General features: G+C 39.6%; 1 protein-coding gene across 3 annotated transcripts in view; it reads left to right on the plus strand.

The window, feature by feature from the left end:
* The first annotated feature begins 1,394 nt into the window (after positions 1 to 1,394).
* The window catches only part of LOC133136672 (F-actin-uncapping protein LRRC16A-like), a 102,039-nt gene continuing 84,945 nt past the window's right edge, over positions 1,395 to 18,488 (plus strand). Inside the window, exons 1-3 of one of the 3 annotated variants that reach the window (XM_061254329.1) lie at positions 1,439 to 1,504; positions 1,594 to 1,862; positions 8,378 to 8,475. In XM_061254329.1, coding sequence (XP_061110313.1) covers positions 1,823 to 1,862; positions 8,378 to 8,475 — 138 coding nt within the window. In that variant the 5' untranslated portion in view covers positions 1,439 to 1,504; positions 1,594 to 1,822. Of the gene's footprint in view, positions 1,863 to 8,377; positions 8,476 to 18,488 lie in introns of all 3 variants that reach the window. The other 2 variants (XM_061254336.1, XM_061254322.1) reach the window with 2 other exon arrangements.

Below are 18,488 nucleotides of genomic sequence, written 5' to 3' on the forward strand. Positions count from 1 at the left end.
CTCCAGCACACCTTGGGCATGTTCAATCTGAAAATGTTTTGCTATGGTTTCTGTTGAACTATAGCTTTCCTCCCAAAGATGTGCAAAGTTTTGCAACAGGCTTTGAGGTATTTTTGCCCAAGTTTGGTGGGTGTGTCAGCTTGAATCAATAATGACGTAGGCCTATGCTATAAAGGCCAGAGAATGCCTTCTCCAGATACCATAGGAGCAAACCGTACTCCATCAGTCAGTCTGCCCACGGTTTGCAACAGGATGTTCAACGCATCACGTTTTGCTATGTTTTGTCAGGGCTGAGTGTAGCCCTGGTTTAACCCTTTAAGTCCTGTATTCCTTTTTCATGGCACAACTCTAAATCCATGTGATCACAGCATATACCATTTGAAAGTGTTAAAACTCATGGTTCTATCTGTAAAAACTATTTTACAATTCCATTGCTTTAGCGACAACAGTTCTTTATTTTGAAACATGTGGGGTGGGAAAACAAGCAAGGGGACCTCATCTTCTCTGCATTTTTGGAATCCACAACCTACACAAATCAAGGTAGTGTTCTTTTCACAGCGAGGTTCCATTGAACCCTTGTACCCTTTACCTGAGTTGTGATGGTCAATAATCATCTGTGTCTTCTGAATTGACAGCTTTTCCCATGCTGATGGATTACATGCATGCTTGTTACTTCATTTTTCTACTCTAGTGAAACAGGAAGTGATGGAATAATAGAATATAGTTCATTCTAGTGAACTAAATTCAGTAAAATTGTATTGCCAATTTAAATTTCATTAAAATTTCATTTTATTTACGTTAGGGGTGCCAATAGTTTTTAGTAACTACCCAAGCATTGCATACATTTTTTTGTAACACTTTCAATGACCTGTTTGAAGCAAAGCACGAACAGTAGGCCTACATACAGGCAAAACAGATACAAAAGAAAGTCAGGGACAGAACATAGAAATCCCTTTTATTTGGCATGTGGTGCTTGTTTAATTTCGGAACGGAAGGCTACAAACCACGTATTGAAATCTTTATTCTTTACACAATATGCCTATGTTATCTGAAAATATTTCATTTTAGCTGTTTTCATCGCTAACCTTGGAACAAAGGCAAGAATCGGTTTGGCTCTTTTTGGGTATATAATTAGCATTTTGAGAAGATTGTCTAAACATACTCATCTACCCATAAATGATTTCGCGTCTTTTGTGACTTGGCAGCAATCACAGCAAAGCTGTCCTTAAACATATCCAACCGTAAAGGCTTAATGTTCGTTTGATACCGAATAATGTAGTAAAACTCGCACCATTGTGTACATATTTTTATGTGACGCTTCTAGGGCACCACCAGATGTCCCCTATTCCCTGTTAAGCAGCCTGCGGCCTTTGAACGCCGCTAGGTAATTTGCTGTTCAGCGGATGTCATGTGAGGAGGGGGTCCTCTTCAGCTGTAGCTTGGTGCTGGTGCTGTTCAGGGCTGGACTGGGTGTGTGATTGTTCCGGCGGCTCATTCTCGCGAGGTGAGCCTAACCTTAGCCTTTCCCTTTGCCCATTATTGAGTGGATTCTTTTCTTCCGCCTGGGTATAGCTCAATGTATGATTTCTTCAGTCCTGCTCGTCACAAGGGGACCGAAAGCAGAGGGAGATGCGCCGACCGACATCTCGAAGGGAAAGAAACATGTAACCAGGCATCTAGAACGGCACCTGATACTCATAAGACCGGAACGCTTTTCCGATTTATGCACTCGCTATTGTTTTTAATATAGCCAGTCTTCAATTTGTCTTCGCTTCCTGGATGCTTTCCGTTTGGATTTAATCATCGACACACGTCTGCAATAATGAGCGAGGAAATATCGGATGTTCCGAAGGAACTGCTTGGTAAGATTAACCGACCGTAGAACACAGCGGTTTAACATTTTGTATGCAAAAAAATAAATGAATGTAACTGAGTGAAGCGCCTCTTGTTGGTAACGGCTCTGCCATTTAAATTATTTTGTACCATTTTGGTATCGAGTTTAAATTGGTACGAATTTAGTGAACAAAGCGAAGCGAGCTTGGTGATTTGTGCGCTCTGGTGTATGTATTGTACATGCGCGTTCGTGCTGGATGCTACTTCGCTTAAATCAGGGTCAGTATGTATTTTTTATAAGCACCTTTCTTGAGTTGGCTAGTGATAATGTGGCTGTCATCTCTGAGAAGTATTGGTTTTAATAGATATATGCGTATTAAGATAACAGCGACTCTTTTATAGCCTATGTCATCTGGGGACCCTGATGTATTTTACGGGATTAATGGAAGTTATTCAATATGTCAGAAATGACCTGGTATAGCCATTAGGCTACTTATCTCAAGAGTTGTGCATGATTTAATTCTTCGAGGAGTTCTGTTATTTACAACCTGGAGAATTTCGGCAAAACCAAAATTTTTCTATCGTGCAGGTTACATCATATCAACGCGCACATAGTGGATTTCCGATATCTGTGACCCACTTATTTTGTGACATCCTAACATTTTTATATGTGTGCACCTTTATACGAATAGAAACATAATTACTTGTTCAATTGGTGGTATAGCCATGGGACTGATTTTGGTCGTGTTAGCAGTGCAGAAGTCTTTAGCTGAACTCTGAATAGAGGGTAATATATCCGTAAGTGTGCGTTTAGAGGATGCATAATGCGATGCACCTGTGTTTTCATTTTGGTATTCAGATTAGATTTGAGGAGGACAAAACATTTATTTTTCAAATTAGATAGATAAAGTTCTCTGGAATGATACAACTCTAGATGAGGAATCTAAGCTGCACCTGCACCACAGAAAAAATAAAATAAAAATAATTTTAAGTTGTCTTTTTAAAGCATAAGCTGTTAATGTTTAATGCCTCTGTTAATTTAATGTAGGCCTAATGCTCTAACTCTTTAGTTGTATGCCTGACTGTGCACCATATGTGGAATTATTACATCTGTCCCTCAAATCCAACCCAGGTGTTTCTTTTCTCCCGGGTACTTAACTGAACAATAGGTGCTACTGATGAGCCAGACTGGCTTCACACTTGACTCCCAGGTAAGGGGTGGATGGAAAACCAGAAGTTCTCAGCCCTTGATGACTGTGTTTTTGAGGATCCCTGCACTATACATTTCTCAATCAAAATATTTCAACAACTTTAGTTGATGCAGCTGCATTCTTGACACCTGGGAGGTGACAGATTTCAGTCATCGAGATTTCTGTGCAAGATGAGCTTACACAAACAGTCATGGCTTTTATGAAAATATTTACTGCTGGTTTGAATTATCATGGATCTATGTGGCCATGCATTATTAATCACTTTCTAAATTATGCAGTTATGATATTGATTTTTATTTTCTATCAGTGCTTAGAGAGGGTAGATTTTCAAAGAATTATCATCTTCACTGGATGGCCACAGACCGTTTAAGAAAAAAACAGACTGTTTGGAAGTAGTTCTTTGGGAACTTTTCTGGGAGACTAGTAAATTCACTATATCCATTCTGAATTTATATTACCAGCAATATGCAATGCCTTCAAATGTATGGTATTGGCGGAGTGAAATTTGTCATTTTTGCTATCTATTTAAATGGATACATGAGTGCTTTTCAACTTTAACTGTGTTTAGTTTGGAGGATTTCATCTCAAGAACGATTTTCAACATTAATCAATTTTGTTCGTACCTGAAGTGGAGCCATCCAGAAAACCTCAAAAATGGGATCCCAGTAACATTTTTTGAAGCCTATAAGACTGGTGCCCACAGCAAACTACAGGCTTCTTTTGATGGTTTTGTAACAGCTGTTTTAAAGGGGCATGGCTTGTTGCTAGAATTTTGTGTACTTTGTATCAGCTGACAACTGACAACCTAGTTAGCTAATTAACTTTATACCTTTAAAATAGCATCCCCCAGTGAGAATTGTCAATAGTTTTAAGCAGGGACTAGCAGTTAAAAGTAGGGATGGGCTTTTTCAGTATTTTAATTGTTCTGTTAACTGGCGAAATCTCATCAATTAACCGATAAAAATGTTTTTGTGCATGCTAATATTTCGAAGGCATGAGACTGACAAGGAGTGATTGCACGAAAATGGTAACTCTAAACATCAATACCAAGATATTCAGCAATAGCCTACTTGCTGAACAACAGATACTGTAAATGTAGGACACTACCTTAGGAATGGCACGGAACAACATAGGCTACCTGTAGACAGTGATGCCCGCAAATACGCAACATTGTGCTTTTTCCAAAGTGAAAAAGTTGTGGGTTTGTGGTTTTAAGAAAACTCTTTACTCGTTTGCATGGAAATGTAACAAGCAACCAGTTTTTCCACATGCATGGCTAGTCTACTATTGTTCAAGGACACTAGCTTGCATTTTAATTTTACAATTGATTTAGGTATTCAACTCCCACCCACGGTGTGCAATCACAAAGTTCTTTGTGCTTGTTTTGACTCAAGAAAGCTGGCAATACCACTTGTCGAACTGAACTTGTCAAACACTTTAAGTGTCATTTCTTACAGTCATTTTTCCATCAAAGCCCATCTCGTGCTGTTTTTTGTTTCATTTTGTTTCAAAGGTAATGAAAATACTACAAGTGATGTTTCTAATCAGATCTGACTTTATCATCCCAACTTTATCTTGGCTGTACTCAACCTGCACTGTAATGATCTTGCGCTATGGTATATTCTGGCTCTAACAATTCTATGGGACCAAGAAAGCCTTTTTTCAGCTTTACAAAATGTCCTTAGTAATTGTGTGGTGTGCTGTACAATATGCTCCTTTCTGTTGAATCGCACTCGCATTTAACTTGCATTGAGAGGATTGATATTGTTTTCCTTCATCTAGAGATTTCTCATGGTGCTTTTGTTGCGCATTATATCACATAGTTGTTGAACCTAAGTTTGAAGGGACATATTTAGACTGAAGTTTATAGAGATTATCCTGTTGTTTGCCATAGGCTACTCCACTGTGTTTTCGAGTCGGTGGTGCCACAATCATGTTAATTTGGCTACTCTGAAATTCTACGACCCCAGCTGTAGGCTACCCATAACTCCAATCAAAATGCAGAACTGTCGGTCTTAAAAATGAGATATAGCTACCACTATAATGCAGGATTTAATATAATAAAATTAAAATAATAACCTTAAGAGGTTAAGATGTTGGCCACTTCAGTCAAGTGTCAATTTCGGTTAGTCGATGCCCATCCCTAGTTAAAAGTCTGATTATTTTGGCCCAGCAGTCTACACTTTTTTTTGCCATTGGCTAAAAATCCTTTGACTGGGCGACTCCAAATTTTTTTAAATTTTGTTTATTTTCAGCCATTCAGTTGTGGACTTGCCTTTTATTTTGAATCATTGTCTTGCTACATAAGTGACAGATATGATGGGATCCATAAAACAAAAAAGCCAATGTCAGATGAGCATTGAAGTTTTTGTGTGTTTGCAGTAGTTTCAGCTGTGCTACTCTCTCATGAATCCCATTTTTTCCCATTCTCTTTCTTATCATGGAGTCATGAACACTGGTCTTAGCTGAGGTTAGAGAGGCCTGCAGTTCTTTGGATGTTCTTCTGGGATCTTTTGTGACTTCCTCAAGTTCTCACTTGGAGAAATTTTGGCAGGCTCCTGGTAAGATTCACCTCTGTTATCCATTTGGCGTGTGAGATGATGGCTCTCACTCTGGTTAGGGATCTCCCAGAGCCTCAGAGCCTTTTCATTTATATATCACCTTAAAATACATTTCCTGCATTCTGGGGGCATAAATACAGACAAATGTTTATGAAGAAACAAATGTGCAAATGTCATAATTTATTGCATTTCTATGTTCCAGAAGTCTTAAAAATGCCGATGACCCTGAAGGAAATAATTAAACTATTTCTGAGACCTAACACCCAAGACAGGTGCAGATAATGGAAGGCCAGTGTTGCTTTTGGTAGTATAAAAATGTACTTTGTCCTGCTACCTGATAGATGATCTAGATATTTTTTTAAATGCAGCATCTTTTACAGCATCTTAGCGAGGTTATTGACATACCATTGACAAACCAAATGATTAAAACCGGTGAGTGCCACTGCATCATTAAGTTCATGTCTTACATTTGGAAGTGGTTGAACAAATCATGACACAGTGGTGCAAGTGAGGGAACAGAGTGGCGCACCACCACCTTCACATTCTTTGGGGGAGAACTCTGATTTAATTGAATTTTGGCAGTAGACTGAATTGTCCCTTACCCTGATATTGCCACAATTCATTCCTCCTCTGACTTAAAATTTGGAGCAATATTTCATGGTGACATCAATGAAGCATTCGCAATTTATGCTGAACTAAAATCCAAATCCCCCCCCCCCACTGTCTTTTGGCTAGAATCTGCCACACTAGCATAAGCCAGGTGTGTTGGAAAGAGGGAAACATGTGCAAGGTGGTGGTCAGTGCAGAGTTTAGTTTGCGGGGAATGTTCTTAGTGTTAACAGGAACCAGTCAGCAGCACAATGTGCAAGCCAGTGAGGAAGGGAAGCAGCTCCATTGTTTGGCTGGCCCACTGTAGCAAGGCCAGTGAGACCCAAGAAGAGAGTCCCCTTTGTTTCCTCCAAGCCCACAGAAAACCCTGCAAGGCCTTCACCTGTAATGTATGTGGTGTTTGTCTTAGTGTGTCTGTGTTTGTGTAAATGTATCTGTGTGTGCATGTGTCTGTGTTTTTATGCCTGTGTATGTGTGTCTTTCTATGCATGTGTATATATAGTATGTGTATTAGAGGGCCACCAGGAACAGCTTTGCCATTGTCTTCAAGCAGTGGAAGGGAGAGCAACCAGTTAACCAATTTTTTTTCCATGCCGGGTATGCTCAAGTTAAGTAGTTGTAGTTCTCAGGGGCATAATGTTGGTACTTCACCTTGAAATTAAATTCAATGCTCTGGACAGAAGCCTAGCTCCCTTACCTACTTTGTGTAAAGAAGCGGGTGCAATATTTAGCCTTATCCATTTAAATGTCTTTGGAAGGAGTAAATCTGATTATGTGTACCTTGCCTTCACATTATTACATCAGAACAAACATCACGAGTCTCTATCTTCATTTGGAATCAAGACCATTTTATTGCCTTCTGATATTGAATACAATCAAGTACTGTAGATGCTGTGTTCACCTGTGGTGGGTGTGGGTTTATAAAGCACGTTATCTGTTTCTGGGTATTGTTGTCATTTGTGCATCCTTTGTGCAGTATATCTGTACAATTTATATTGTGTTTCCATCATTCTACTGCATACGGCTTAATAGTATAGATAGTGTTAATTCCTCAATTTACTTCTCTTGGGTTGCCCTTTAAGTAAAACTGTGTGCTCATTCTGTAAATACTTATTGGCCACACCCTGAGCTGATGCGACTTTGAAACGAACACATGCAGGTTTCAAGAGAGAGTTGCGACAGGTTGACATACAGTGACCTCCATAATAAGGGGTGACATTGGCTCAGGCGGTAAGAGTAGTTGTCTGGCAGTCCGAGGGTTGCCAGTTCGCCCTGGATGTGGATATGGGTGTGTCGAAGTGTCTCTGCGAAGTCCCTGCGGGTGTGTCGAAGTGTCTCTGCGAAGTCCCTGCGGGTGTGTCGAAGTGTCCTACCCAACCCCCAAATGCCTTGCATGGCAGGCAATCGTCGTTGGTGTGTGTGTGTGTGTGTGTGTGTACATAAAATTGCTGTGTCCCAAACACTATGGTGCCCTGAAATCGGGGGGACTATGTAAAAACTTGCTACATGGTGAAACCAAAATGTATGAAAATGGACTTACTTACACAAATCTGGCAATGTTCACTTTAACCACATGTGATTTTTTTCTTTTTATTACAAAAATAAATAAATGATGGATCTTTGTCCCAAAATTTATGGAGGGCACTGTAAGCTTGCAGAATATGTTTGTGAGGTCCCAAGAACACAGACTGAGAAAAACATTGCTGGGGAAAAGCTTAGTGAAACTGTAAAAAAAACAAAAAAAACAAAAACAATTTCAACTGTTAAATATGGAGCATGAAGGAGATATGTTAAATTTCAGTCCATAGGAAATTAAAATGGCCTTGAAGAATGTATTACTTGCTTCTGCATGCGTAGTGCAAGAAATGCATTGTCTAATCGGGAAGTTGCTAAGTTTAGCATTTTATATGTGCATGGTAGAAGGAGTTGATCACAAGGATTTCTATAAAATCAATGATTAAGCACAAAGCCCCAAAGGTTCATCCATGTGTTGTACATTGTCTGAAGTAGTACACTTGAGGGGATTGACAGTCAACATTGTTAGAGTGTTGGTGCGCAAGTTTATCCCCTGGTTTAATATTTACCGGTCATTCCTTGGCATTCAAGTGAAATTCGATCTACAGGATAACTCTCCATTTGTATTTATATTTGTCTCCTTCCCAGAGAGCGTAAAGGATGCCGTGGGCCGGAAGATCAAGCTTTCTGTCAAAAAGAAAGTTAGGCTGGAAGTCAAAGGGGACAAGGTGGAAAACCGAGTGCTGGTGAGTTTTGTTTGTTTTGATACTTCTTTATTTTGTCATATTCTGTCATATTGGGCTCTATTTTCCGGCCAGGGCCTGGCATGTTGCTTGCTGGCGGACTGGCAACTTCAGTGGCTTATGGGCTTGTAATCTTTAAAAAAAAAAAGTAGTGTCTGTTAAATGTTGACCGGGTTTAATGTTGTTATATTTTTTTAATAATCAAAAAATTACAAAAATGTAAGTTTATAAAGCTAGTAAGCTATTGGCTTGGCTATATTATTGTCCTATTTTTATTGCCAGTGGCTTATTGCCCTATGTGTTCTGTGAGACTGGGGAAAGGGGTCTGAGTGAACTTTATTCATTTTTGTATTTACTAGGTTGCATTCTCACTTTGTTTTTGATTGTTGTTGGCACATCACATAGTATTGGTTTTTATTATTGTCTGCCATGGATTTATTTTGGAAGCTCATGGCAATTGGTGCAGTGTGGCAAAGTGTTGCTGTTCATAGCCTTTTGATCAGAACAGGCCAGGCAGCAAGCTTAAAGACATGCTCAAGAAATCAAAATTCACTTTTTTCATCAATTTAGTCAATTCTTTATAACTATACAAACATCTTAAAATATATGTAAAAAATGTATGCAATTGTTATACTTGGTGTATTTTCACCCTAAAGTTTTTTTTTTTTTTTTTCTTTCTTCCACTTCCTGGAAAACCAGATTTTATGAGATTATGTGACCTTGTACAAGTGGGTGTGTATGTCCAAATACTAACATTCAGTAGCCACGCCCTGTGTGCCACTGCCCCGTGAGGCTAATTCTGGAAAATAGGGCCCTCTGTCTCTCTTTCTGTATTTCTGTGTCACCAGCTCTCCCTCCTTCCTCCCTTTGCCCTGCTCTCTCCTGTCTTTTGGAATGAATGTTGGTTTTGTCAAGGCTTTCATGGTTGGTGTTTAACATGCATGGCAGGGTGGCTTAAAATGCATAGAGCCCTTGCACTGCAAAACAGCAAAGGCTGAATTTGAAATGTTATTGGAAGTGTTTTTTGTTTATTTAATTTAATTTAATTTTTTTTAAAAAATTAATAGGACAAGGCAGAGGAAAAATGTTGTCAGCAAAATGGCTCCTTTCCACATGGATGGAGAGCAGCTTGCTTATGACATACTGTAACAACAATCATGTGGAAGAACTTGACATTAAGCTTTTATTAGTTTAGCTCAATGTACCTGTGCTTTGGAGATGAAAGGACGAGTAAGTTTTTTCTTTTCTTTCAAATGCCTTTCAGTGAGCATCATACAGAATAATTGATTTCCAGTTGCATACCATCATTCCTGGGAATGACCTAAAGAAATTTGTAGGAATCGCTTCTGTATGGATCTAGGACTCGGTTATGGTGGGCATTTCATTGTCTTCAACAGTTAAAACGCTGAGGCATTTTGTATGTTGGATGTATCACTCACTTACCTGATCAATCGTCTCTCTCAAAGTATTTCGAAATTTACTACACAATTAAAATGAGTAAATATCTGATAGGAGTACTAACCTATAGACTCAGTCCAGCTGTCTGCACTGTAATTGATATTGTGAAGTAAAATAAAATTTAAAAATGTAATCGAGAAGTAAAATAACTGTTACATGTTACTAATTTCCTTTATTTTTCAGTCATTTCTGTCACCAGCATGCTCAATTAGGTGCAAGTATATTGACTGACATACTGCTACACTTTCGTTAGATGGAGTCAGTCTTTGGGAATTAACAGTACGTTGTCTTTCTTGCGGGACTGGAGGTTTTTCTGGGAGACTCCCTCAAACAGAGGAGTAAAATGTCTAAAGCGAGAGGGTGATTGCCTGAGCTCCAGCACTGAGCCTCCAAATAGCTCAGTGAGACCTTGGTGGGGTGAAGCCTACAGATTAGCACCAAGTCAGCACTGAGGCTAAGAGGCTGCTTTTGTTCAGGGAATCCACGGGGGGGAAAACTCACAGTAATGATTCTGGCAGTGGCGACCTGTTGATGTTGAATCTTGTGTGACAGTTGTTCTGTTGTTTCCACCGTTTATTGTACACAAGAACTGACGGTTACCGCTCAGGCTGGAGACATTGATGGATGAGCACTCAACAGGTTATTCCTTGATGGTCAGCGCAAGCACTGTGACATAATTTAGAGGCTGTGGGCAATATCAATGACGCTTTCCATTATTCAATCAGTGTGGGAGTCAGTAGAGGTATGTGTTCTTAAATGTATGTGTTGTAGAAGATTAAACTTGAAGACATGATGATAACTCATAGTGGTCTCTAAAAGTATTCCTGTACTGCTGTCCATCAGAGAATTGCGCTCCATGAGAGCTAAATTATTTGATGTTATTTTCAATGGCAAACATTTCTAATGTTTTTCAACTAATTTATTTTAAGTTTATTCCTACTTTTATGTTCCTCTAAGCTTACCTGCACACCGAAGCATGTGCACTCTGCTAATGCACTAACCTTTCAGATAGTGACTGTATGCTACAGTCCATACAAATAGTTGGAAAACTCATCTGTACTCAGAATGCTAATTGTTAAACAGTGCAACAATTGTAAAACTAAGTCTTAGGGCCAATTTTGCAGAATTGAATTTAGCCTAGGACTAGGCTTAATTTGTGTCTGTGAATTATTATTGTAAATATTTTAAACATGAGTACCTACACTCAGTGACCAATTTATTTGGTAGACTTGTACACCTGCTTGTTCAGCTCAAGAGGTTAGCTGTTTTTCAGACCAAATGTCAGAATGGGGAAGAAATGTGATCTAAGTGACTTTGACCATGGAGTGATTGTTGGTTCCAGACAGGGTATCTCATAAATGGCTGATCCCCTGTACATGGAGTACCCATAATTCTGTATTGTATTTAGCTGCACATGAATGATACAGGTAGTTCAACACTGTTGAGTACACCATAATAGGAATATGCTATGTTGTATGAAAAGGAAAGCCTTAAAACTGGCAGTGGATTCCTCGCAATGTGGTTGACGTCACTATTAATATTTGAAACATTCCCAGCTGTACAATTTTCAGCATAGTTTGGTCATTTTAAACTACATTAAACTTGTTTGCACTTCATTAATGAAACTGGCAGATCATTATGGCAGATCATCAGTGTCATTATGACATCAATAATCTGAGGCAATAGCCCTCGACTTTGTTTTGGTGACCAATGCAGCAAGCTTTGTCAATGGTGTTTACACATTCAAGTGCAGTCTTAGATTGTCTGCGTTTTGAAAATGGGAGATACTCTCCGGGCATAGCTAAAAGTGGAAACCACTTTTTCATTTGGTTCGGTCATTGCAGTGAGAGGGTTGGACAAATACCAGGTGAAGTGCTACGTAAGTAGAGGTTGTTTCAAAGCTCATTGGATGAAATTGTATATCCAGTGGCTTGCCTGTTTGGCATTTGACGCCATTTTTGTTAAGTTTTACCTGCCTGGGCCTGCTTTGGCGGAAAGAAAGACAATGATGGTCACTCTTAACATGAAGAAGATGAGAAAATAACAGTCTGTCAGTCAGCCTTCTATGCTGTAGTCTTCTCTGTGTCCTTCAGTTTTCTCTTTCTGCTACTTTGGGATAAACATTTTAACATCCACCCCATCACTGCTGTGTCTTCCTCCGGTGCGTGAGAGTGCAGGCTAGTGTGTGTCCACGTGTTCCTCCATCTCTGCCTCTTTTTATGCTGTAGTCTGCACTCTCTGAGCTGTGGTGTCATTATATTGGAAGCTTACAAATCATGTGTAGCTGGTGCAGGCAAACCACAGCTGCAAACAGACTGCTGGAGATACTCCCACAGTGACACAGGGAAAATCTTTGTGGTTAAATCCCTCCCTCTGAGGACAATGCCAAGACCAGTAGTGCATTGCACCTTGGGAATATTGGTCACACACAGCACTGGCTACAGCCTGTTGTTTTGGTCATTCCTCCTTATAGAGGTCTGCTTATATGATTTTTCTTTCCTCTATTGCTTTTGTTGTAATTAATCTAAAACCGTATCCCAGGAGTTTTAAATCTTTTTCAGGCGATAGCCATCTGCTTGGTTTGTTTGCTGCACGTTCACGCCTGTTTTCCGTTCCGGCTCCTCAGTGGTGGAATGACTTGCCTACCACTGTCAGGACCGCAGAATCCCTCCCCTTATTTTGACGCAGACTAAAAACACACCTTTTCAAACTGTACCATAGTCCATCCTCCTGATTGACCCCCCCCTCCCCCCTTTTCTGATATCCCCCCCCCCAAAAAACCTGGACTTAAGATGACTATTTTTTTGTTTAGAACAGCACTTCATGTGTATTTTACTAGTTATGGATGTGATGCTTTAACTTGTGGAAGAACCTATGCACTTGTAAGTCGCTTTGGATTAAAAGCGTCTGCCAAATGACTAAAATGTAAATATATATATTTCTTTTCATTCATTTTTCCGGGGTCTGATTTTTCTTTTTTTTCCCAAGCAGGAGGGAGACAAATATATATGTTTTTGTTTCATGAAAAAACGCTCTGAAGTAAAATCTCCCTCATTTGGCAACTGCCCAAGCGTTTTTCATTGGTTCACCCACCGAGGCACGTAATTTACCCTGCATTTTCATGTGACTACGCATGCGACCAAGGACACAAATGAGGATGAGCTGTGAGCGAAACTGTTGTCCTGTGTGGCCAATTTTTCCAGATTGGTTTCTATTGCTGCCTATATATTCTACTCCAATGAGTAGACAAGCAAAGCGGCTTCAACTAGGCCCTCCTCTACTCCCCCGGAGTGTACAACGATGTAGGCTATGGCGGAAGTATTTTCACATTTACTTGTGACTATCGTGCTTACGCCTACATACTATGAAAGCCCACCCCACAAAATCTGGTACTATCCAGAAAATGGAGATGGCAGAGGACTTGAATTCACCACGCAAGATTTTTAGCCAAATTTGTGTCGTATTCATCACATATCCTACAGACAAGTTCGACAATTTAAGACGGGAAGCAGGTTTATTTATTATTTATTTAGTTGTGTGTTCAGAGATGCTCTTCTGCATACCACTGTTGTAATGCGTGGTTATTTGCGTTACTGTCACCTTCCTATCAGCTTTGATCAGTCTGGCCCAAAACTCCAAAACTGCTGCTCACTGGATGTTTTTTGTTTTTCGCACAATTCTCCGCAAACTCTAGAGACTGTTGTGTGTAAAAATCCCTGGAGATCAGCAGTTTCTGAGATACTCAAACCACCCTGTCTGGCACCAACAATCATTGCACAGTCAATGTCACAAAGTCACATTATATCTGTACCTCTTGTCCATGTTTGCATGCTTTTATGCATTTAGTTACTGCCACATTATTGGTTGATTAAATATTTGCTCCGAGTGTAGTTTTCCCATATGTTTGAACATGAAATATTGATTATTATCCATTTTTTTATTATATGCAGCCTTTTGTCTCCATTTGTATTAAGGGTGCAATAATTCTGGGGCCCACTGTACTTCCGGTGTTGTAGAGGAGTGGTAGTTGGGGAGTAGAGTCATTTCACGAGTTAAATCGAGGGCTGAGGGACTTATTTCGTCCACTTCACTTGCATTTCTAACAGACCGGATGCCAACAGATTGGCAACGTACAACTTCCGGTTTCTGAAGGGATTCCCTTGAGTGGCAGTACAGTAGGCGAGTGCAGAACATTAAACGGTCTACAGCCCTGGTTTTAGTGTCTAGCTCAAGGAGGTTAAAATAAAACCAGGCCCAGCCAATGACATCGGTGGTGCCTACTTGTACTACTCTCTTTTTGTAAAAGTGGTTCAGCCTTCTGCTCTGAGCACGTAATTATCACTTGGGCGATGGAAGGTCAGGGGTAGTTTGAGGTTAAGGCCGTGGCAGCGACCCCGACCTGAACTCAAAGTGACTGGCACACCTGCATTTCTACACAATGTTTGTGCAGGTCTGCACTTTGTTTAGTTAATGGTATTGCACACTGGGGGAGAGGGAAAGTGCCTCTCCATGTTTACCAAACGGTTTCGAAGAACAACCGTGAACAATCCTATTTGTATTACCTTTCATGTGCTGTGCAGTTTTGCTCTTTTTTTTCCTCGAGGAAATGGCAATGGGCCCAGCAATTAAATCCCAGTACTGACAATTAGCTTGGCTTGTTCGGTTCCTTTGAATCTAGGTGTAAACAAAGCACTTCATGGAGGAAGGAGGTGTGTCTTTTGCGGTTTCTGTTAGCTTCTCCATGAAACACAGGGACAATGTCTAGCGCTTGCCTTCTTTAATCTGGCCCTTTGTCTGTTCTATTTCAAAGAGGCAGTAGCAGGAAACAACTGCGTCGTTTACTTAATCTGCAGTTAGGATACCCTAGTTACATGAATAAACCTTTTTTTATTAGCTGTTCCCTGTAAAATAAACTGATGGCACTACTTTTGGTGTGTTTTTTGCTGTTTGTAAATCTCTTAAATACTTAAATATTTTGGTAGTGGGTGTTTACTCCATTTGAATACCTCAGTGAATGCCATTATTTCTAGTAAAAAGACAAGCCAGAATACTAATATTTTCTCCAGCCATACATTGCTTTCAGTTTATAAGCAGCGAGTGATCGTCTTTGTGTTTAGATTGCAGTTTTTTAATGGCTGCCCTTGGCATTGATTGTAATTATCTTGTAGAATAACCTATTCTTAATTATAATCTGCATTTCTAAGGATCTCTCATTATAGGAATGTGCTAATATTGGTTTATTGTTGATTGAAACATGGTTCTGAAAGTGGAAACTCCAAATAAACACAACAACTTTATTTGGAGATAAATTATTTATCATTCATTGAGGGTATAGGAGAGGAACACCATTATCCAGATTTTCTTACTGAACATATACTCACTGAGCACTTTATTAAACCTGTACACCAGTGTGTTAATGCAAATATTTAATCAGCCAATCATGTGGTAGCAACTAAATGCATAAAAACATGCAGACATAGTCAGCTGTTTTTCAGAAGAAATGTCAGAATGGGGAAGAAATGTGATCAAAGTGACTTTGACCATGGATTTATTGTTGGTGCCAGACAGGCTGGTTTGAATATCTCAGAAACTGTTGATCTCCTGGGATATTCACATGCAAGAGTCTCAGAGAATGGTGTGAAAAACAACTGGGGCAAAAACGTCTTGTTAATGAGAGAGGTCAGTGGAGAAGGGCCAGATTGGTCAAAGCTGACAGGAAGGTGACGGTAACACAAATAACCACACATTACAACAGTGGTATGCAGGAGAGCACCTCTGATCACACAATGCGTCAAACCTCTTAAGTGGATAGGCTAAAGCAGCAGAAGACCAATAAGTCTAAATAATTCGTTTTAAATACTTCATAAAGTGTTCATTGAGTGTATGGTTTGGCCTGGCTATGTTGGATTTTGGTCAGTTCATTAGGCTATAGGATATCATTATGAGCTGACCTCTACTGTAGAATGTTTTCCTAAGTGAATAAGACTAATACATATATTTATATATATTTAGAACATGGAACACATGGTTTTAATCATTTTTGCTGACTAGGCAAAGTATGAAATTATTATAATTTTTTGTTAACTTGGCTGTTGTATATTATAAGGCTATTATGGTGTGGTTTTCCCAGACAACCACACTTGTGGTTCAAAGCACCCACACTTGATCTTGTTCACTGCCAAAAGGGACTGGTGTTGTTTCCTGGTCTTAGACCCTTTGCTGAGCCCGTCCCATGACTTCCATGTCCACCTCGAACCCAGATCGATTTTGCACCAACTGCATATAGTCTCACTTCAAAAACATATGTGTTTCATACAGTTCCAGTTTCTGATGAAACAAGAATGTTGAGACATTAAAAGACAAGTTTCTTGCGGAATTGAAGCAACAGTTGTTCATGCAACCAGGTTATTTTTCACCCACATATACATTTGAGACTTCTGTTTGTATCATGGATGGGGAAGCTGGGCTCACATTCGAAACTGATAAAAGGAATAGAAAGGGAGAGGACACACCTTTTTTCATCTTGGTTATGGAGGTTGCACCACAGCACCTTTCAGTCTTTTTTTTTTTTTTTTTTTTTTTTTTTTTTTTTTCTCTGTGTTGGTCGATAATGATGAGATGTAGAATTCCTGAAAGCTTTGAGCTTCATACTCCATTTTGTTTTGCCAGTAGAGCCATTTGAATTTCACTGGGTGTCACAATGAAGAACACACCGTGTCCCATAATGTGATTTTTACAGTTCATAACTTATGAAAAGCAATGAAAAACGACCATTGAACGGACGTTAACTTCTGGTGGATGTGGCTGCTTTCCTCTGTTCTGTTTGGAACCCAGTGGTCTACGTTATATCAGATGCAGCTTCTTCCAGACCTGTTAGCTGGATGTATTACTAGCCTAGTTATGAGGTATTTGAGTGGCACTGATTTATGCAATTAGCCTAGGCTACTGGGAAAGATTAATGCAATTTCAGGTAAAAGAACGTTGCTAGACTGACTGCAAGTGCAACGTTTTCTAAGAAGTTGCCCATCTCTCTCGGGAGCTTGTGACAACAATGAAAATTAGTACCTTGTGATTGGATCGTTGTGTCATTAGGCCTGGAAACTGAAACCATCATTGTACTTGGACAGGATTTTGATTGACATTTGCAAATGTATGCAAATGTAATGAATTCTAAATAGAACGATAAATGGCAAAGGTGGTGGTGATGAATGATAAAAGGCGGCACTGTTTTTTAATCAAATAGACACCAATCAAATCGCATTAGGGGATGTTCATTCATATGGTTGAGTTTGCCTCCCCTGGTCTTGATTGTTATTTCACCTGTTGACTTTCCTTATTTGACAAGGATGTTTCATAATTGGAAATGAGGTACGGAATAGCTTCCATACTTTTAACTGAGGTATAATCTATTACTGCATACATTCTTGATCAATTTAAAACAAAATAATCTGTTAATTGGCTCTTATTTTAATATATTGTGAAGCAATTTGTGTTGCCCTAAGGTGCATGAAATGTGTTGTATAAATAAAGGAAGATTCATTGATGTTTAAACTTGCATATGAATTTTTTTTTATGCTAGTATTTGTTGATACTGTGATTTGAAATTAGGCCTTCTTTTCAATAAATCCCCTGAACAATCCTTTTTCAGCTTTTTATTGGACAGTATACTAAAGAGACAGGAAGAATGGGAGCGAGAGAGAGGGAAAGATATGCGGCAAATGTCAGACGGTCGGATTCGAACCGCCGACGTTGCGGCTCGCAATGAGCATGCGGTCAGTGCTCTACAGGCTGCGCCACCGAGACACCCACCCCCCCCCGAACAATTCTATTTTCAAATAGCTTTTGGTGTAACTTCAACATATCTGATGTAGGAGTTTGGCTTTTAAAACCTTATTCATTTAACCTTTCAAAGTCTGCATGCCACCTTGAGCTTGGCTCTTTTTATGGCTAACTAAAGACATTTAAATGCGCTTTTTGAAGGAATTTTGAAGGTTTTTTGGTCTACTGACCAGCATTGTCACTTGGGTAATATTCTCACTGAATTTGGCTGAGTGGTATTTGCGGTTTACCATCACCAAGTGTGGTTAATGGGTCAGATGTGTATCTTGGCATATTGGGCTTTTCCTGCAAAATTCCACATGTTGGTGCCGTGCTTTTGAACTGGCCTCTGCTTGCTTTGAGATGGAGCTTACAAAGTACTGTGACAGGGGCCTGCCATATGTCCTGCTCTTCTGGGTCCTATAGTGCCCCTGCCACATGCAGGTAGATGCATTTTATCAGATACTGACCCTGGTTATTTGCACATACAGAGATTCAGATCCTCTTTTGGATGACCACTAGTTCCATAGAGCCATAGTTATATTTATAACTTCTGTTCTGCAACTGATGAACAGTAGAAATTTGAATGTCATTATTCGTCAGGGAACTGCAATCTTGAAAATGTCACAATGCTTAATGAGCACTGATAAACAAATTTAGATCTTGTTGTTCAATAATGCGTCCTCACATTGTCACATTTGTGTTGGCTTATATGAGTTCTTGTAATGTACGTATTGTTT

Source organism: Conger conger, chromosome 1, assembly GCF_963514075.1.
Source record: "Conger conger chromosome 1, fConCon1.1, whole genome shotgun sequence".
Classification (NCBI taxonomy): Eukaryota; Metazoa; Chordata; class Actinopteri; order Anguilliformes; family Congridae; genus Conger; species Conger conger.